Below are 22,398 nucleotides of genomic sequence, written 5' to 3'. Positions count from 1 at the left end.
GGGGACGTCATGTATAATGTATCAATGTTGAAATGTTCTTAAACTGCATCACTATAAGCACAACTCTGCACTATTCGTATAATAAAAGTTCGTTTATAAGTGACTGAAACACAAATGTATATTTACAGGAATGCTGATGAAAAACATTGCAAACAAAACTGTATTCCCATGTACAGCTGTTGGTTTGTCAGTTCCTAAACCATAAACACATATTAAAAATATTTCATTTGAAATATATGAATAAAGCATTGTCTTATAATTAATTTTTAACCCAAAATGCTACTTTGGAAAACTGCTTTACACGCCAAATGCTGTAAATTATGTTTTAATATCACATTGGAAATTATAACTGTTATTTGGCATTGTTCATTGCACAGCATAGCATTACCTACACCATGATTTACCTGCAAAGTTTTTTCTATGTGTAAAGACCTAGCTATTTGCAAGCAAAAGTACAATTTAGTGTAGCATACAAAACTGTACATTGAAAAATAGTTATGGCACTTTGAAAAGCGATATGACAGCAAATGCTTATGAGGGTGCAATACCAAATACAAGTCATATCTCTTAAGATAAATATAATAACAGGACTTTGTTGACACTCTTTGAATGACAGTACATGACAGAACCAAAGCTGATCATCCCGCACTAGAAACATCTGATATCAACTGGTGCAAACAGGACTGTCAGGTTAGCCTGCTGATCCAACCGTGACCAAGTTTTGCAAGAAAGCATGTTTTTTCTTTTACAACTGCTGGATCGCTGTCCGGTGCCCAAAGTTCAGTAGGTCATGATGATAAGCTACAGTGTCCTGTTCAAAGAGCCGTAGGTTACAGTCAGAGTAACCCATCTTGCTCAAAAGCAGAAGGTAACAGAGAGAAGTCAAAGGGGGCAAATTTGACTCCTGTTCCACTGTAGAATTTGTTCTGAAATTCCACCCTGCAAAAAAAAAGTAAAAATTATAATGTAATATTTTCAAATATTTAGTTTGACTTTTAAATGTAACAAAATATTTAATATTAAAAAGAATTCTGGATTGAAAAAATTATGGAAAACCCTAGAAGATTTTTTTTAATCCCACAAACCATTTCTGATACTTAAACCTGCCCATATCTGAGGCCGTGCGCTCACCAGTGAAGACGCAGAGCATGGAGGAAAGCGGACAGACCCTCCATGATCAGGAGAATGGAGACAGTGAGCAGAGCGAAGACACTGAACACAGGCACAAGGAAAAGCACGCCCAGTCTGGAGCTCATCCTCAGACCCAGACGCATCACCATCGCCCACAGTACCTCTGACAGCTCTAATATATAGACAAATGCAATATATGCACAAACAGTCTAGAAAAGATATTCATATGCCCATGATGCAATGAAACATGCAGGTTTTTCAATGTGTTTTATGAATGAACAACCAGACACTCACGGGCGTGGGCGAGACTCAGGGCCCAGAGACGCAAGTAGGAGGCTGTGTTGGAAATGCAGCCCAAACAGAACTCTATGGTGTGAATTGCTTGATGCAGGAATACATCTCCGAAATCAAACTGCCAGTAAACAAAAAAGCTGTTAGTGACATTTATACAATGAATAAGCAAAATCATTGGATCTGCTTCAGTCTGATTCTGAGTGTGCATATGCACACATTTTTGTGCATGAAATCTGTGTGTGACCATTTTCACAAGCAAGTTTCATATTAAAATTTATTCTAAATTTACAAAAAATGTAAACCCTAATCCGAAACCACACATACATACATACACAAAAATCAGACTCTGGGTGGCCTTAAATTAGTGTTAAGATATTTTTTTATATACATTTATATACATATGCAGTACTGGTCAAAAGTTTGGAAACATTAAGGTTTTTTAATTTTTGTAAGTCATCTCTTAATCTCACCAAGGCTGCATTTATTTGATCAAAAATACAGTAAAAACAGTAATACTTTGAAATATTATTAAAATTAAAATTAATTGGTTTCTGTTCTAATACATTTTAAAATGTAATTTATTCCTGTGATCAAAGCTGAATTTTCAGCATCAGTAGTCCAGTCTTCAGTGTCACATGATCTTTCAGAAATCATTATAAGATCATTTCTAATTATTATCAATGTTGAACCATTGTCTAAATCATGATACGCTGCCATTCAAAAGTTTGGGGTAAGTTTTTTTTTTTTTTCTCTCTAAAGAGAGAGACAAAATTAATGAATACTTTTATTTAGCAAAGGCACAATAAATTGAAGGGGGAAAAAAGAGCAAAGACATTTGTTCTTTTGAACTTTCTATTCATCAAAGAATCCACAAAAATATTAAGCAGCACAACTGTGTCTAACATTAATAATAATAAGAAATGTTTCTTGAGCATCAAATCAGCATATTAGAATGATTTCTGAAGGATCATGTGACACTGAAGACTGGAGTAATGATGCTGAACAGAAACCAGTTAAATTGTAAGAATATTTCAACTTTTTTTTTTACTGTATTTTTGATCAAATAAATGCAGCCTGGGTGAGATTAAGAGACTGTATACTTTCAAAAACATTAAAAAACCTTAATGATTCCAAACTTTTGACCGGTAGGCTACTGTGTATTTTATACACTGTATATAAATATATATAAAAGAGTAAGAAAAGCTTGAGTTGCGAGGTTCTGCTGCATAAAAACACAAATATTTGTATGTAGCTAAAGCTGAGTTTGTATTAAAAGTGTTTGAACTGGTTTTGAGGATGGCACCCTTTTTATAACTCGAGGATTTTGCTGTACGCGTTTTTTTGCGTCATGTATTCTAAGAGTGACAAAAGCTTGTCAGGAAAGCCCTTATATGGAGATGGTTTGGGACTGTTTTATGCAAACGACTAACCTCAGGCACGTAGTCACTCAATGTTGTGAATTAAGTGACATTTTTTGTAAGAAGCTCTACTGTGTGTACAAATACAAAATAATCCACGCAATTATTAGTCAATGAGACCCACTGTGTTTTAATGGTGATTTTATGTGAGATAGGTCAACTTTAACCTCCTGAGGCTTTCCTGAGTCACTTAGTCCATCCTCTTCATCATGGACTACAGATGGTGACAGATCTTCTTCACTCACACGCCGAACTCTCTCGTAGCCCTACACACAAAGCAATAGCCTCTTTAACCAGGTCATCATGCATCAATATATATATATCAATATACATCAATATCAGGATACATATTCTATTACACACATAAGAACATACATTTGAAGACCACATTTGGGTCAAATCTCACAAAAATGTGGGTGACATTTCACAAGAAAATAATAATAATAATAATAATAATAATAAAAAACATGAATTAAGAAAATAAAGCCTATTTCAGGATTAAGTTGTATTTTTCATTGTGATTTTATATATTCATGTAAAGTTGTGAGATTAATTAGGTTTTTTAGAGCGATCCACAGCCCTAATAATTTATGAATGTACCATGTGATATCTTGACATCAGATACGAACACATACATACACAAGAACACAGACAAACCCTGTGGACCCCCAGTCTCTTCCCGCCATGATGCAGCCAGTAGAGGTAAAGAGGTTTCCCGAGCAGCAACACTGGCACAGACAGCAGAGCAACCACGACTAGAAACACCTGCAGTCCCATCTGTTACAAGAGGATTAACACAAATGCAGATATCAAGCAGTCTGACTAGTCCTCCCACACATGTGTGCACACACACACACACACACACACACACAAACACACACACACACACACACACACACACACACACACACCTGCCCGGGATAAAGCGGTGTAGAGGCATTCCCCTGCATTAGGAACATGTCGATAAAGTGGATGAGAATGCTTGGAGCCAGCCGTGAGTCTTGCACTGAGAATGCCAGCCATTTGTAAAAGATCATGAAGACCAAATACCCAAAGAGACAAAGTAGAAAGAGCAGCTCAGGAAGAAAGACAAGATAGATCTTAAACTTCTGTCGGAAGTGCCTGTGAATACACAGAGAGGAAAAGAGCAAAGACAGAATTTATAGAGTATAAGAGCATAGAGAGTTAATGCAGAAAGAATTTGATTAACAACTGATGTTGTATGTGCTTCTCATCATTTTTTATATGATGTCTCACAGAACCTTTTGATTAGGACCTTTTCCGAAAATATGTAAGCAACTATATATTTTCATGTATACATTTATATTGTGGAAGAAAAATATAAATATGAAATCATAAAATTGTTTCCAACATGAAATACTTGGCAAAATGAATACATTTTCATGCTGTACTGAAGCCAAAGCAAATTATTTAAAAACAATTACCTGAAAAAAACAAAAAAAGGTTCATTCTCTATTGTCAATAGTGTAGCAATGTATAAAGCACAGATCACACAGAAGTCACTTTCAAAACTAGCAGATGAAATCTGCATGAAGTACTCGCACACTTTTAAAATGAAGTACTCACAGTTTTTAAAGTCAAGTACTTGCACACTTTTTGAAGTCAAGTACTCACATACTTTTTGAAGAAGTACTAGAACATTTTTAAAGTCAAATACTCACACATTAATTTTTTTTTGAAGTGAAGTACTCACACACCTTTTAAAGTGAAGTACTCGCACACTTTTTAGTCAAGTACTCGTTCACTTTTTAAAGTGAAATACAGTTTTTAAAGTCAAGTACTTGCACACTTTTTAAAGTCAAGTACTTGCACACTTTTTAAAGTCAAGTATTTGCACACTTATTAAAGTCAAGTACTCGCACACTTATTAAAGTCAAGTACTCGCACACTTATTAAAGTCAAGTACTCGCACACTTATTAAAGTCAAGTACTCGCACACTTATTAAAGTCAAGTACTCGCACACTTATTAAAGTCAAGTACTCGCACACTTATTAAAGTCAAGTACTCGCACACTTATTAAAGTCAAGTATTCGCACACTCAGGGCCGGCGATTGCTATAGGCGAACTAGGCGGTTGCCTAGGGCGACAAATGTGTTGGGGGCGCGGACGCACTCTAGTGTCGCCCTATCTACTTCCCATATTAATCATAAAATTAGAACGAAACGTGAAATAAAACATGTTTATTAAACATGATCAAAGGGCGCCCCCTCAACCACACGTTTAATTACTTGTCAACCTGATTATTAGATTGAATTTATGATTTTTGTCGACCATTTCTGGATGGGCGGGGGCGGGAGGGTTGCGTTACGTTACGTTAGGGAAGTGCTCAGCTGCTGGCGCGTTGATCGAAAATGAAGCGGTCTAAACCTCTGGTGCACAGGGACGAAAACGGAGAAAGGAAGAAGATAAAAAATAAAGCTCAGTATAGAGTAAGTCTTCTCATCTTAGCTATTAAGGTGTCCAATGAAATAAATTTACTTAGTATTGTAGTCTACATCACCTAATATTGGACGTTTCATTGCTGTCACTAAGCTATAGTTTGCTAGCTATAGTTACTTTGAAGGTGAATAGAAATGGCAGAAACAACTGTTAATATTTTATTATTTGAGATAGAACTAAAATAACTTAAATATTTTAATTTTGTAGTGATACATACATTATCCATAATAGCACATTTGTTTGTAGAAGGTATAGTTAAACCAGTTTAATGGTCATAATTTGCTTAAATTAATCCAATGTGGTAAATATCCTTGGCTTGAACATTCTTAATTTACAGTTGATTCTTCAAGTCATAATTTGCTTGTTGAAGTGTTGGAGTGACTATTAGAGCATTTTGGTTTGTTCATCAATGAACATTCTTTGTAGCATTTTTGTATGTGCAATTTATTAGAGTGTATCATTTAAGTAATATTTTGCTTGTTGAAGTGTTGGAGTGACTACAGGTGAAACTCCAAAAATTAGAATATCGTGCAAAAGTTCATTTATTTCAATTATTCAACTTATAAGGTGAAACTAATATATTATATAGACCCATTACATGCAAAGTGAGATATTTCAAGACTTTGTTATGGCTTACAACTTATGACATATCAATTCATATCAATTCTAATTTTCTGTGATTTTGAATTTGGGGTTTTCATAAGCTGTAAGCCATAATCATCAAAATTATAACAAATAAATTTCAAATAATTACAAAAAATCTATTTTCTTATTTCTTATTTTCTTATAAAGAGCGGGGGGGGGGGGGGGGCGCAAAAACTCAATCTTGCCTAGGGCAACCGAAGGGCTAGAGCCGGCCCTGCGCACACTTATTAAAGTCAAGTATTCGCACACTTATTAAAGTCAAGTACTCGCACACTTATTAAAGTCAAGTACTCGCACACTTATTAAAGTAAAGTACTCGCACACTTATTTAAGTCAGGTACTTGCATACTTGTTGAATTTTTTTTTTATTGAAATACTTGCAGTGAAGTACAAACAATGGGAGTATCTTAATGATAATAAAACACTGCCTTGGAGTCCCCAGACCCCAGTTTGTAAACCCCTGCGCTAAATGATTTATTCGTATAATAATTAGTTACAGAACCTTTACCATTACAAACACATTTATAAAATAAATTGCTCACTCACAAGTGGTTAAAGACACTGAGCACCACCCCAAAGCTCATGTGGATGACTCCAATGATCACAGACATCTTCATCTTGTAGGAGTTGAGGAAGGACAGGCGATTCACGGCCATGTTCCAAATCTACAGGTCAATAGAACATGATAAATCAGAGCTCTGCAAACAATATCAGCGAATTACTCTGAGCTGTAATGTACTATTTCAGGATGTGGCTGCCACCCACAGAAGAGTGCTTCATAAATCAGAGAGTGTGTACTCACTGGATCAATGCCCAGTGGATATGGCCCAGAGAAAACACCGGAAACGTTGGGATTCAAGGTGAGTAAAGTATTCATTTGTAGAGTTTCATTTCTATTCCAGAGTAAAAGGAGGAAAACAATAGCATGCAATGATATATATGAATATTTTGGAACCTAAATAAAATAGAAATGCAAATTTATCTACAAGCAGCAATGACAGGCCCAAGCACTATGGTGCCACTGCACATGGAGGCTCTAGGAAAACTATGCAAATGCATTTAAGCAAGTAAATATAAGAGGATTATTCCAAAGTCTGTTGTAATTGCCACACTTCCTGTTGACGCTATGACTTTCAGTGCTTGGATCCTAAAAAGTCAGCAGAATTACATTAAAGTCATGCTTTGCAAACAAACAAAACGGTTTCTTATAAGATTTGTGTATTTTGTGTCTTACGACCACTCCTGTTCCGTGAACATCGCCTTGACGCTCCAGGCTGAGCCAAAGATGTTGAGGGATTTGGAGAAACAGTCATTATAAATGAGTCCAGTGTATAAGGAGAATAATCCCATCATCAGTATGATGTACCGCCCATCAAAAAAAGTCGTCCAGATCTGAATAAAGACAAAAATGTATTCAAAAACACATTTGTACTGCCAATGCATAATCACAACAGCTCAATGCATGTTGAGCTACACCAAGGCTAATTGCAATTAGTTTAATCAAATTTAGTTACAACTCTGACCTCATTTCCTGGTCGTCTCCGTGTGTGGTCCTTCTCAGTCAACACCATCCACAAAGCACAAAGTGTCATGACTGCACCATGACCAACATCTCCAAACATCACCGCAAACAGAAAAGGAAAGGTGATAATGGTATAAGGAGCTGTGAAGAAAAGAGGAGAAATAAAAAAACTGAACTATAACACTAGATTCTTAAAAATAAAGGTTCTTAATTGGCATGGATGGTTCCATGAAGGACCTTTAACAACCATGGAACCTTTCCGTTACACAAAAGTTTCTTTATATTGGAAAAAGGTTTTTCAGATTATTAAAATATTCTTCACGCTAAGAAAAAAGTGGTTATTTTAAAAACTGCTCATTGAAAGGTTCTTTGGGAAACCCAAAATTGTTCTTCTATTGTATCACTGCGAAAACCCTCTTTTGGAACATTTTTTTTAAAGAGTGTATGAAAAATTTCGGTCTGTTCCGGACACAAAGACAATGCACACTTCCATTTTGTTTTTTAAAGAATTTAACACTTTTATTCAGCAAGGATGCATTAAAGGGGACCTATTATGCCCCTTTTCACAAGATTTAAAAGTCTCTGATGTCTCCGGAATGTGTCTGTGAACTTTCAGCTCAAAATACCCACAGATCATTTATTATAGCCTGTCAAATTTGCCCTTTTCTTGGTGTGAGCAAAAACACGCCATTTTTGTGTGTCCCTTAAAATGCAGATGAGCGGCTGCTCCAAGCCCCCTTTCTAGAAGAGGATGGAGCATTTACAGCTCGTTCTTCGGATACTCCGCAACAGCAAATCTGGAGAATGTCACGCAGCCAAAATGTCAGAAATTGTCAGTAGCTGTGTTCAGCCTTGCATGTTAAAACTGGAGTTAGACACTGACGGAGAGACTCAGGAAGAAGTTGCAACTTTTAGAATGCAACTGGACATTTCTGAATGGTTATTGGATACATTTATGTAATTGTTGTGGAGTTAAGTTGATTCAACTCATCGACTAGCATGTACCATTATGTTAATCTAAAAATCTTTCAGAAACAACTTTTGTGCAAATCCAGTGTTGAACTGACCCTCGTAGGTGAAGCAATCTGGCGTGAAGCAGATTTGCGCAAATATATAACACGTTAACGACTTTCTTCGGCACATTTCTTTCATAAATGAAATTCAGGCAGGGTGTCCTCAGTGGCTCAGATGCCGGGAGTCTATGGAGACTCTTATGTTTGTTGGTACATCAAATAACAGAACATTTGTAATGAGTTTTTCTTTTTTTTGTGGCACAGACATTGTAAATTTCTAGCTGATACAGCGACTGCTGTAGCTCACTCAGGGCGGGATCTATGCTAAAAGGGCAGATCGTCACCAGTCAGGGGCGGGGCTTCCACCTACTCTTACGTAAGATTAGGGGGAAATCTGGAACCGCTCATTTGGAGAGACTGTTTATGATTTATGGGACTATAAAAAAAGGAGTGGGTGGATTTTTACCATTATAGGCTGGTTGTTTACACACACTGCGGATACACATCTGTGTTCAAACACCTTATAAAAGTGAATTTTGCATAATAAGTACCCTTTAAATTGATTAAATGGACAGTAAAGACTTTTATAATGTTACAAAAGATGTTCTATCATCAAATAGGCCTAATCCTGAAAAAATGTATCACAGTTTCCAAAACAATATTGCACAGCACAATTGTTTTCAACATTGATAATATTCAGAAAATGTTTCTTGAGCATCAAATCAGCATATTATAATGATTTCTGAAGGATCATGTGACACTGAAGACTGGAGTAATGATGCTGAAAATTCAGATTTGATCATAGGAATAAATTACATATTAAAATATTTCAAAATATTACTGTAAACAATATATTACTGGTAGTATGGCTAATGACAAGCAATATGGACCCTTTTTATGGATCCTGACAGCCACTAGTCACTACATGCTGTCATGAACATTCTTAAAAAAATATCTTCAACATGAGGGTGAGTAAATACATTTTTATTTTAGGGTGAAGTATTGCTTTAATTCCTAGTGTAAGCCTTTTCAATCAAGCTGATGAATAACAGTTGGTGGTCTGCACTTACCCGGGCTTGCCTCCCTGTAGTCGCCCACCCCATAAGCTTCCACTATACTCTGGAATCCCGAGGTAAACTTGTTGCTCCTCAAAAGTGTCGGCGGAGTGTCACTGCTTGGGATACGGTTCACGAAAGATGGGACAGTGGCATCACCTTTTCTCTATTAAGAAAGTCAAAAGAGGCTGCAGTTACAGCACTTATCAGTAGAATTGTCTAGAAGCGACATTAACACTTCTCGTACGTCAATAGGTTGGATAGAATCAGACTACCGTTACATGAGAACAATTGTACTCACTGAGCCCTCTTCCAGCGCCCGCCTCAGGTTCGCCAGGTCACTGACCGGACACCACACCTCAGCGATGAGACACTTGTTGGTGACGTCAAAGCTGCAGAGGTTGAGGATGTGATAGATTGCTTTCATCTTCTTCACTTGGAGCACCCATGAGTGCGCTGACTCAGACGCCTTATGCAAGACCTGCTTCAAGTAATCCTCGGTGCGGTGCAAAACCTAATGAGCAAAGATCGCTTCATTAAATTTTCATTTATGAGATCCCAGGTTAAATATAATTACGCTAATCCTCTGGTGGAAGAGATAACGTCAGCATTATTTTGCAGAGGACAAACCAATAACAGCATGCAATAATCAACCCTCCCCCCAAGGAGACACTGAAGGTACTTGGTAATGCAGAAGACGTACGTTTTGTAAGTCTTGGATGCGTGTCCTCAAGCTGTCCATCACATCGGCTCTTTCCTCGTCCGTTTCAGGGTGGGGGTAGAGATGGCAGTGGTAACTGGTGTACACAAGCAAAATCATACAGCAAAATCCAACAGGACGGTGGTAGGCTTAAGAGAACAACATGCTCTATTATACCATCTGCAAAAATACTTTCATTTTTTCACTAATGGTCAGACACTTACTTCAAATCGATGTCTTTAACTATTGTGTAGTGTCTCACTGTTTTCAGGGTTTCGCACCACAAGCGCCACGTTTAATGATGGTAGGTCAAGTTAAAAACAGTCCCATTTTTAGGTCAGTGACAAATTGGGCCAGTGTTCATGACGCAGAAAAGATCTTGAATAAATCTTTGAAAAATCTAAAAACACATGTGCCAAGTTCTTGGAAATGTACTACTTGTATTTATGATCATTTTATGCTTTTTTTTCCCATGAAAAAATGACTGAAAAATAACCCTAAAAATGTCAAATAAAAAGTACATATTTCCATATATTTATATATATATATTAGGGCTGTCAAAAGATTAATCGTGATTAATCGCATCCAAAATAAAAGTTTGTGTTTACATAATATATGTGTGTGTACTGTGTATAATTATTTTGTATATATATATACACACACATGCATGTATATATTTAAGAAATATTTGCATACATATACTGTATATATTTATATATCATTTATATTACATATAAATATCATTTTTTATATATAAATTACACATTTTTCTTAAATATATACAAGCATGTGTGTGTATTTATATATACAAATTTAATTATACACAGTACACACACATATATTATTTAAACACAAACTTTTATTTTGGATAAAAGTTCTCTTTTTTTGGATAAAAATTCTCTCTCAGATCTATTGGTCAATGTCGATAAAATATTAATTGCTGGAGATTTTAACATACACGTAGATAATCAAAATGATACGTTAGGGGCTGCGTTTATAGACTTATTAAACTCCTTTGGGGTTAAGCAAAACGTTACCGGACCAACTCATCGTTTTAATCATACACTCGATTTAATTATATCACATGGAACCGATCCAACCGATATAGATATCATTCCACAAAGTGATGATGTAACTGACCATTACATGGTAACTTGCATATTACGTACCCCGGTAATATATCATGCTGCGCCGCGTTATCGATTAGGCAGAACAATCCTTCCATCCACCATAGATAATTTTTCAAATTGCTTATCGGATCTGTCTCAGCTGCTCACTGAACCCAAACAAACAGATGAACTAGACGAACTAACCAGCACTATGAGCACCATTCTCTCTGGAAAATTGGATATTGTTGCACCTATGAGACTAAAAAAGGTCAGAGAGAAAATTAAAGCACCATGGTACAACAATACTACTCGTGTTCTAAAGAGAGAAACCCGTAATTTAGAGCGTAAATGGAAAAACTAATTTAGAGGTTTTTAGAATCGCTTGGAAAGGCAGTACGTCACGCTATAAAAAGGCCCTAAAAGCGGCCAGGGCTGAGCACCTCCGGAAACTAATAGAAAATAACCAAAACAATCCTAGGTTCTTATTTAACACCGTGGCTAGACTAACAAATAAACAAGCGTCACCTGAACAAAATATTCCGTTACAGTTTATTAGTAATGATTTCATGAATATTTTCACTGAGAAAATAGAAAACATCAGATCCACAATTGTAAACGTTCAATCTTCAATCGCGCCTTATAATTCAGCCTCGATTATCACCCCGCAAGAACAATTACAGTGCTTTACAACTGTAGAACAAAAAGAGTTAAATAAACTTATCATTTCCTCTAAAACAACAACATGTTTATTAGATCCCATACCAACTAAACTATTGAAAGAAGTGTTACCTGTAGTGGAAGAGCCTCTCCTCAATATTATTAACTCGTCTTTATCTTTAGGTCATGTTCCAAGAACATTTAAATTGGCAGTTATAAAACCTCTCATTAAGAAACCACAATTAGACCCAAATAACCTAGCAAATTATAGACCCATTTCAAATCTTCCTTTTATGTCCAAAATATTAGAAAAAGTTGTGTCTGCCCAACTGGGCTCTTTCTTGCAAGAAAATGACACCTATGAAAAGTTTCAGTCTGGATTCAGGCCGCATCATAGCACTGAAACTGCGCTTGTTAAAATCACAAATGATTTACTCTTAGCTTCTGACCAAGGCTGTATCTCAATACTAGTTTTACTTGATCTTAGTGCTGCGTTCGATACTATAGATCACACAATACTCTTAGATCGACTACAAAACTATACCGGTGTTCAAGGACAAGCATTAAGCTGGTTCAGATCATACCTATCTGACCGCTACCATTTTGTCTATTTAAACGGAGAAAAATCGATCATAACTCCAGTAAACTATGGAGTGCCGCAAGGATCTGTGTTAGGCCCTCTATTATTCTCAATATATATGCTGCCACTTGGAAATATTATAAGGAAACATGGAATTAGTTTCCATTGTTATGCTGATGACACTCAACTATATATTTCATCACGGCCGGATGAAAACGCTAAATTATCCAAATTGACAGAGTGTGTTAAAGATATAAAAGATTGGATGACGCACAATTTTCTTTTATTAAATCCAGATAAGACAGAGGTAATACTTATCGGTTCAAAAAACCTCCCACAAAACCTCTTACAATACAACTTTAACATAGTAGGGTGTCCTGTTACTTTATCCTCTACAGTAAAAGACCTGGGTGTTATATTAGATTGTAACTTGTCTTTTGAAAATCATATTTCATATGTTACAAAAACAGCCTTTTTTCACCTTAGAAATATTGTTAAGTTACGTAACATGCTATCAGTTTCTGATGCAGAAAAGTTAGTTCATGCATTCATGACCTCGAGACTAGATTACTGTAATGCTTTATTAGCTGGTTGTCCTGCATCCTCAATAAACAAGCAACAGTTAGTCCAAAATGCCGCCGCTAGAGTTCTTACTAGATCAAGAAAGTTTGACCATATAACACCAATTTTATCATCACTACATTGGTTACCTATAAAAGTTCCGTATTAATTACAAGGTATTGCTACTGACTTATAAAGCCCTAAACGGCTTAGCTCCAGTTTATTTAATGGATCTTCTATCGCCCTATAATCCATCGCGCTCTTTAAAATCACTAAATTCGAGGCTTTTGGTCATACCTAGGATATCCAGATCCACCAAAGGAGGGAGAGCATTTTCACATTTAGCTCCAAAACTCTGGAATAGCCTTCCTGATACTGTTCGTTTCTCAGACTCGCTCTCCCAGTTTAAAACTAGATTAAAGACGCATCTCTTCAGCCAGGCATTCATATAATATTTTAATCTTACAGTTAAATCCGGTCTCTACTTCATAAACGCCAGAGGAGAACTGGCCCCCGACTGAGCCTGGGTTCTCCCAAGGTTTTTTTTTCTCCATTAGGTCACCTGATGGAGTTTTTCGGTTCCTTGCCACTGTTGCCTTTGGCTTGCTCAGTTGGGGATATTTGGGGATATTTAATTTAATTAATCAATCAACGATACTATTGATCAGCATTACCAAACGTAGACGTTCCACTAGAAACAAACATTGATGTATTGTTCTAATTTATTACTGTGAAGCTGCTTTGATACAACCTGTGTTGTGAAAAGCGCTATATAAATAAACTTGACTTGACTTGACTTGACTATTGATCTGCATTACCAAACGTGGATGTGTTACACCAGAAACAAACACTGATGTACTATTTTATTAAATACTGTGAAGCTGCTTTGATACAATCTGTATTGTGAAAAGCGCTATATAAATAAAGTTGACTTGACTTGACTTGGATGCGATTAATCGCGATTAATCTTTTGACAGCCCTAATATATATATATATATATATATATATATATATATATATATATATATATATATATACACACACGATTAATCGTTAAAAGATCTTAATCTCGATTCAAACAATTATGCAATCTTATTCCTAAATGACAACAATTCGGCTCTGTCTATTAAACCTTTGAGGGGTACGATCACAGCAACATTCAAATCTGCGTCGCCGCTGCCGCTGAAAGCAGTTATCATGTATGAAACAGCTTCACAAACAGTCTTTTCAACCACAGAGTATCATTATTTTTGTTACAGTAATTAATATTACCACACAAGTACTGGGATAAAACTTTATAGTTCAGATATAAACACTGATGCCTATGGACGTGATCAAAATAGAGCAAATCACCTTTTGAAAATAACTTGACAAGATTGTATCGATTACATTGTTACACCAGTAGGTGGCGACAAGTGACTGTTAAAAAATGCATTTGTCCTTGAATCACTCAAGATATTTCTTCAAAAACACTAATTCATCCAGTAAGGAAACAAGTGATTTTTTTTTTTTTTTTACAAATATCATGATTTTTTTATTCCTAATAATTACAATTAAAGTTTTTTAGGTGTGATAGGATATTTTAAAACCTGAACTAATCTTGCCTTGTCATAAAAATGATCTTATATTTTAAGCGACTTATTGACTTGTTGATTCTGCATGTTAGTCGCACCACATGACGATGATTTGGCAGACAAACATTTTTCAAATATAAATAAACGAAGCACATTTGGTAAAATATTTTTTTCAAAGAAATAATCATAAAAGATGATGCCAAACTACTTAAGGTTTTCTTTAAGAATTTTATCCTTTTAATGAGGCATTATAATTTCAGCATGGTTGTATCACCCTGAAATGTGAGGCTTTATGCTAAAAAAAAAAAACAATGAATATCAAAATGAATTTAAATTCAGAAATTAAAACATGCTCATGACAGAAAATATGTATTCAAGTCACAGTATGTATGAGTTTAATTTTTTATTTAATTTAGAAGAAAAAGAGTTCAGGAGACAATGCTTTCATTTTTTATGCCTTTTTTTGTTGAAATAATTACTTAAATTACTTCAAATAAATTAAAGTTACTTGTTTAATTGACAGCCCTAATATTAATAATAAATTAAATATAAAGGGCGAATAAAAAAAAGACCTAAAAAGTCACAAAAAGTGCATTCGTTGCATTCAAACTTACATACGTGACATGACGTATGTGTCCAAAGACCAACAACTAACAGATGTGTGTGTGAATGACCCCTAAAAAGGTGAAATAAGAAGAATGAAGTCTCCATCTAGGCCTTCACTTACCAGTCACAAATTTTTTGAACCTTCTGCCCAATCTGGTCGCCCCAAAAGGAGATGAGGAACACTACATTCTTATTGATCTCCCCCTGAAACACGTAAACACAAGACAGAGCCTCTGTAAACAAACTGCTTCATCACTCTGAATACATTAGCACGCTTTGGCTGTGGCAGACGGGTATGATCTAAAACTGTGAAACAAACACAGAGGCACGTTTGCACCATGCAGCATATTCTGTTAAACCAAATCATTTGGATATAACTACAGCCATTCAGATGCACTTTGTTGGTGGACCTCAGCGTTCTAAGTTTGCATACCGTGTCAAGATCAACCAGGCTCTCGTCCACCTCTGCGTAGCTGAGGATGGTGTAACCTTTGCAGACCCGCCAGAGCATGCGCTCAAACGCCTCCACCTTCACCCGCTGAATCAGTCCTGAGATAAACCTGCAGCACACAAACATCACACACACGTAAAACACAGGCAGCTGTGTGGATCTAAACAGAGACACAATGATCTTTTTCAAAGATTTAAGAGTGCGTACTATGACGAGTGAGATGCTTTTTGTGACTCACCCGAGTTTGGCGCCCAGTCTCTGCATACCGGTGCAGCCTGTCACTGATTCAGTGTCCAGAGACGGGAACTCTTCATACTGCGGGCCCAGGGCTTCATGCTAAACACACACATGCACATTCACACATTCAATTAAAATCTGACAGCTACAGATAATAATCATCTTTCTCAAATAAAAGGTTTATTGTAATATTGCTTAAATTGTGATCGACCAATATATATTAGTTAAACCAATTAATCAGCCAAAATTTGGCCATTTTAAAATTATTAGTATTGCTTGATAAATGTGTCCACTTGCATTATTAACAGAATTGTGTTTTATCTCAAAATGTACAGCCATGCAAATGGTTTTAAATGTTAATATTTATTTATACTAGTGCTGTCAAATCTATTATTCATAAAATATATATAATAACATTTTTGTTCAACTCATGAACTCATGCTTTTAAGTTGTACTGTCATTATATCATATTTTATTTTATTTCTGTAAAATATTACAGAAAATATTGTGTAAAACAAGTCATTTTTAATTGCTTATTAAAATGCATCAAGTAATTTTTGTTAATCTCATTTGCTTTTAATAAACTGTATTCTACATTAAAATAATGAAAGTATTTATACAAAAATATTTTATTCATATTTTATTTTCAGATGTTCAGCAATTTTTTCAACTTATTTGCTTTTAAATTGTATTGTATCACATTTAAGTGAATTCTGAAAAATATAAAAGAAAATATAGTGTAAAATAATATTAAATGATACAAAAATATTTTTAAAATTGCAGCAATTTTCTTAATTTTTGTTCAACCTATTAGCTTTTCAATTGTATTATATCACATTTGAATGAATTCTGTAAACTACAAAAGAAAATATTATGTAAAATAATCTGAAAATGATAGAAAATAAAATTATGTTTACATTTCAGCAGTTTTTTATTACTTTTTTGTTCAACTTATTTGTTTTTAAATTTTTATATAATAGAATATAAAACATATTGTGTAAAATAATGTTATTAAAATAATTAAATTTCAGCAGCTTATTTGCTTTTAAATTGTATTATATCAATTAAAACTGTGTAAAAAATATATTTTTTAGCCCCTCATTTGCTATCAATACATTTATATATATATATATATATAATAATATTAGTGAGTAATTAGTGAGTGTCAAACGAGTGTGAACGGGACGCACCCTGGAGCGGCTGTGCATGAACGTGTGTGTAATCCTCAGCATGTGTGTGTACTCCGTCAGCTCCAGCAGGTTCCTCTGGAGCTTCTCTTTATTCTTGGCCACCTCGCTGAGCTCCACCTCCAGCCGCTGCAGTTGCTCCTGACAACAGCCAATGACTCTCCATCAGTCATGTTAAAACACATCATACTTGCACAATCGATATTTATAAAGGTCTCCGAAACAAGACAGAAATCAATAAAACTCAGCACATAATACTACCCAAAACAATACTTAGCGCACTAAACAGGCCATTATAAAAAGTCATGGGTATATTACTATAAATAAACACTGATGAATCTGCCATGCATAATCAATTCCCTTCATTCACCGGAAGCTTTCTCTCACCACATCGCACACAATCAATCACTCTTGGAAACTTGACACGGTCAATTACCAGCACTGGGTCTTGATGCTCTCATATACAATCAATTACTACAAACCACTGACCACATGGCCATTTAACCAAAATTATACGCTCTATAATTCAACAAAACTGTATGGAAAAAACTGTCCTTCCTTTCTAGGGGTCTATAATCTTAAATGCCTTAAACATTGTGATATATGATGCAATATTTATATGATTTTTCAAGCAGCATCACAATAGCGAAATTTACACTCACGTCAGGCGTTGGAATTCATTCGGCGCGACCATCAAAGTGCATTATGGGTGTTCTCTAGCTGTTGAGTGTACATCAGTTGTATACTCGTTATTGCGTTTCATTATGGGATTGAATGAGTGCACTCAACAACGTCCACTATGGTTTTGGACACCATTTCAAATGACTGAAATTTCGGGGGCGATTTCAGACACAGCCCACTTGTTTCATCACAGGACGAATCTGTTTTTGAATTAATCTCTTGAATGAACGATTCAATGACAAATACATTTTTTAATAGTCACTTGTCGCCACCTACTGGTGTAACGATGTAATCGATACAATCATTATTAGAAGCACCGAGTTTCTTTCAAAAGTTGACTTCCTCTAGTCTATTTTAATAGCTACCGTAAATATCAATGCTTATATCTGAACTATAAACTTTTATCCCAGTTCTTCTGTGATAATTTGAATATTTGTAACACAGAAATAATGATACTGAGTGGTTGAAAAGACTGTTTGTGAAGCTGTTTCATACCTATACATGAATGATACCAACACAGCACCAACACAGATTTGAATGTTCCGTTGTGATTATTTTGAGTTTAATAGAATTGTTGTCATTTAGGAATAAGATCGTGTTGATGTTTGAATCGAGATCACAATCTTTTATCAACTCATAAAACACGCCAACTGTCTACTGTCAGTAGTGTATTGATGTATGAAGCACTGCTCACACAGAAGTCACTTTCAAACCAAACAGCTTTCTGTTGGTGAACGTGGCGAAATCTGGCCGTTGCAAAATCTGCATGGGGAAACCTTTTGTCCTCATGCGAAATTCCTGGATTTCGCCAGTGAAAATTCAACTTAACGGTATTAACTGAACTCAGACCCAAGATAATATTTATGAAATAGAAAAGGCCTGTTTGGCACATTCACCTTGTCTACAAAAACAGTCAATATCTGTATATCTCAGCACCTACCATGATCTCTAAGACATTTTTGGGTGCAGGAGCGACAGGAGGGACTTCAGCCTCTGGCACTGCAATATTAGCCTTCCTAATTTCTCTCAGCAGATACCCTATAGGCGACGGAAACAACACACATCACATTCTGTTACAACAACAAAAAGCACACCAAAATATTTACCATTTTTATAGGAGCACAATTCAGATCAAAAAAGCTAAATTCAGAACAAAGTCTGTTCTAATGTACAAAAATAGTCTGTTCTGTGTCTGTTTCTTGTGTTACTCCAGCAGAACTGCAGTGTAAATAATACTATTTTTGATCTTCTTCATTTTAACTTTATGGGTTTGAGCAACACACTATTAAGGCTAAGATGGAAGGAAATGTATCGCAAAATAAAGGAAAGTAAGTGTAGCCTATTTGTTAGCACTCCAACAGATATATTTTGAAGTTCAAAGATCCTCTGCACGAGAGGTTGAAGCTTGATCTGAAATGTACTCAATAAAGATCCCTTACCCAGAATCCTCTCCATCTCCTCACATCTCTTGATCTCACTGACGAAGCGGCGCTGGAAGGAGCTGACGCTGGGGTTGAGCTGGAACAGGTCAGATTATGATTTATGTGTTTGACATTACAAAATATTACAATCTAGAGGCAACAAGACAAGGCTGTGAGCATTACATTAATCAAATGATATTTGGTCATTTAGAGATTGCAGCATTGGGTGATAATCAGGTCCCATATGCGGATTAACAGGAGTTAAATTGACTGACAGCTTCATTGTGATGGATGAGGAATGGAGATTTTCAGAAAGGACAGAAAATCAACATAAAATCTTCATGAATGTGGTTTATAGAACTCATGAACTATATTTCAAGTCTTCTGAAGACATATGATTGTTTAGTGTTACACTCTAGTGAGCTGGTAACCAACCAGATCCACTGAATCAGTGAGATTTGTGAATGAATGAATCAATCAGACCGGTTATGAGTCGGATCGATCGATTCACTGAGTAGTTCTGATTCAAAGGAATTGATTCATTCACATATTAGCTGAGATTAGATAAAATGATATCTTACATGGTTTGTTCCTCACAGAAAGCTATCAGAAGACTTGGAAAATAATGTGTACTTTTGAATGATTCATTTATTTATTTATTGTCATTTTGGCGCTTTACAGCCCCCATCCTCTCTCATTTTTATTGAAAAATGATTAAAAAAATAATAAAAAAATTTGTATTACAGAAGAACATAACTCATATGATTTTGGAACAACATAAAAAGACGAAGAGTAAAGAAAAAACTAAAAACAACTACTTTCATAAGTTCTTGGACTATCAACATCCACATTTTAGATTAAAATTCATACAACTGCATATACGACTGTCTCAGAACTAGTGATATTTTAGTATTATTTATATAATATTATAATGTTTATTAATCATTTTAATTAGGTTTCAATTTTATATTTTCATTTTAATTATAGTTTAAGTTTAGTAAAATCCTGTTCATCATATAAAGAGATCAAGTCTCTTCAGAAAATTTGGAATAAGCCTTTAAATTCATTTGGATTAGTTTTACGATCTCTTTATGAACTTTTTGAAGCGTCAAAGTGGTAGTTGTGTAGCTGTCAATGGAGGGACAGAAATCCCTCATTTGTGATCCGAAGATGAGCGAAGGCCTTATGCTTTGGAACAACATGAGTGAATGATGATGACAGATTTTTCATTTTAGGGGGAAGTAACTCCAATTATTGTTATGTGCCTTTAATATTCATAATTAGATTCGGTTTAACTATATTTCAATTTTAGTTTAGGTAAATTTAGTACTTTAAGTCTTATTGCAGTTATAGGTGCCAAGACAATATTTCTATTATGTATTTTTCGACTAATATTTATATTTTATTTTAGTTTTTATTAAATTATTTTTAATAGTTTTAGTTAACAGCAACAACACGCTTAATTTTAAATGTAACAAATATATAAGCTGCACGCATAATTAAAGAATTACCACAATTTTATTTAAAACAAAATAGTGCAAAAAAATCTCAAAATTATTTTATGCGGACTACCCTGACTGTTGCCTACAAAACAGTAGGTCACACACATACATGACCAAAACACAGCCTACATGAAGTTGTTAATGAGTGTCAAACACCCTCGGGCTGAATAGAAAACACAGGCTTTTATAACCAGACTTGCTCTGTTTTTTAGCAAGTAATTGATCCAGCTCATCAGCTGTAACCAGGACATTAAAGGGAAAGTTCACCCAAAAATGAAAATCCTGTCATCATTTACTCACCCTCGTGTTGTCCCAAACCTGTATGAATTTCTTCTGTTGAACACAAAAGAAGATATTTTGAAGAATGTTGGTAACCAGACAGTTGACAGTAGCCATTGACTTACATAGTAGCCTATGAAGAAAAAACTCAATGGCTACCTGTTTGGTTACAGACGTTCTTCAAAATATCTTCTTTTGTGTTCAGCAGAGGAAATTCAAACAGGTTTGGGACAACATGAGGGTGAGTAAATGATGACATTCGGGGTGAACAAACCATTTAACCTGGCTGACACACATCGGCCTCTGTCTGACCATTCACTCAAATCTGTCTGCTCTGAGAATAAAGGTTGTGGCTCACAGAGCCTACCTAGACAGCATTTTTGGAATCCAGCTAACTAGGTTTTGACACACAGGCGCTGAGTCCAAACTTACATCTCGAAATTCGACCAGTCCCATTTCTCCCAGTTCGCTGATGCAGTCGTACGCCGAGCCGGACTGCAGGAACAGCTGCGCCAAGCACATCTCCTCACTGCGAAAGCCCGAGCCCATCTTCTCTCTCCTCTCTCGGCCACTTTGAGCACTCAATCCGCCTCTGGCCTTTGCGATTCACTTTACGGCCCTCAAGTGTTCAACTCAAATCGCATTCAATCCCAATAAATCTGACTAAATTGACTTGCTAAGCACGCATTCTGAATAAGTGAAGATTTTATGTCTGACCGAGCCGGGATGGGATTAAATTGCACCTAAAATGATTAACCTATAAATACTATTTTTTTAGCAACCTAGTGAAGATTCTCGGAATTCTCATGAATAGTTTGCATACACTACAAATTAAACCACAGATGTAAATAATATTCACAAAGTGTCTTACCTAGCTGGCTGGACAATAATAATCGATAGGCGTCTGTACCTTTAATTGTCGTCTTGCCATTGAAACGACAGAAATAGCGTGAGAGATTTAAGGCCAATGAAGGAGTGTCGACATACAAACAACTGAACACTATCTAGATTTAAAATGTACGAATGCAAGGAAGCCTTGATGTTGAAATAAATCGCATTATAAAAAGATCACTCCGGTGAAGCACAAACCCTGCCGGTGTTACAGATTGCGCCCATGGGTTGCCAGATACTTCGTTAATAAATCCCCCTCCTTCGATTTACGAAAACATTTTAAACTTTGAAAACGAATTATTTATTGTTTTGAAAAATAGAAACATAGCATAAATATATAGTTATATATTACTATATTATTTAGAAAACTGTTCTCTTTCAAAAACCGGTCTTTAAAATGTACGGTATAGATAAGAATACTAT

The 22,398-nt window shown here is 35.5% G+C and overlaps 1 protein-coding gene across 2 annotated transcripts; it reads right to left on the bottom strand.

Annotated features, from left to right (window-relative positions):
* Positions 1–75: 75 nt before the first annotated feature.
* On the bottom strand, positions 76–22,231 carry atp6v0a2a (ATPase H+ transporting V0 subunit a2a). Of its 2 annotated transcripts, none has more exons than XM_081354858.1 (20): positions 21,517–22,231; positions 19,322–19,400; positions 18,823–18,920; positions 17,205–17,342; positions 16,016–16,113; positions 15,760–15,886; positions 15,448–15,530; positions 10,243–10,336; positions 9,841–10,053; positions 9,555–9,705; positions 7,473–7,612; positions 7,184–7,341; positions 6,752–6,842; positions 6,496–6,614; positions 3,755–3,965; positions 3,501–3,620; positions 3,011–3,109; positions 1,426–1,543; positions 1,132–1,303; positions 76–939 (listed from the first exon to the last, which is right to left on the bottom strand). In XM_081354858.1, the coding sequence occupies exons 1-20, from the start codon at positions 21,631–21,633 to the stop codon at positions 837–839; spliced, it is 2,529 nt and encodes an 842-aa protein (XP_081210984.1). In that variant the 5' UTR covers positions 21,634–22,231; the 3' UTR covers positions 76–836. The 2 variants fall into 2 exon arrangements, with proteins under 2 accessions (XP_081210984.1, XP_081210983.1); XM_081354857.1 differs by having other exon boundaries at positions 79–939; positions 3,483–3,620; positions 21,517–22,228.
* Positions 22,232–22,398: the final 167 nt, after the last annotated feature.

The sequence above is a fragment of the Scardinius erythrophthalmus genome, assembly GCF_964197995.2.
Source record: "Scardinius erythrophthalmus genome assembly, chromosome: 23".
Classification (NCBI taxonomy): Eukaryota; Metazoa; Chordata; class Actinopteri; order Cypriniformes; family Leuciscidae; genus Scardinius; species Scardinius erythrophthalmus.
The sequence above is the reverse complement of the archived record's forward strand: the minus strand, read 5'-3'. Positions and strand labels throughout refer to the sequence as shown.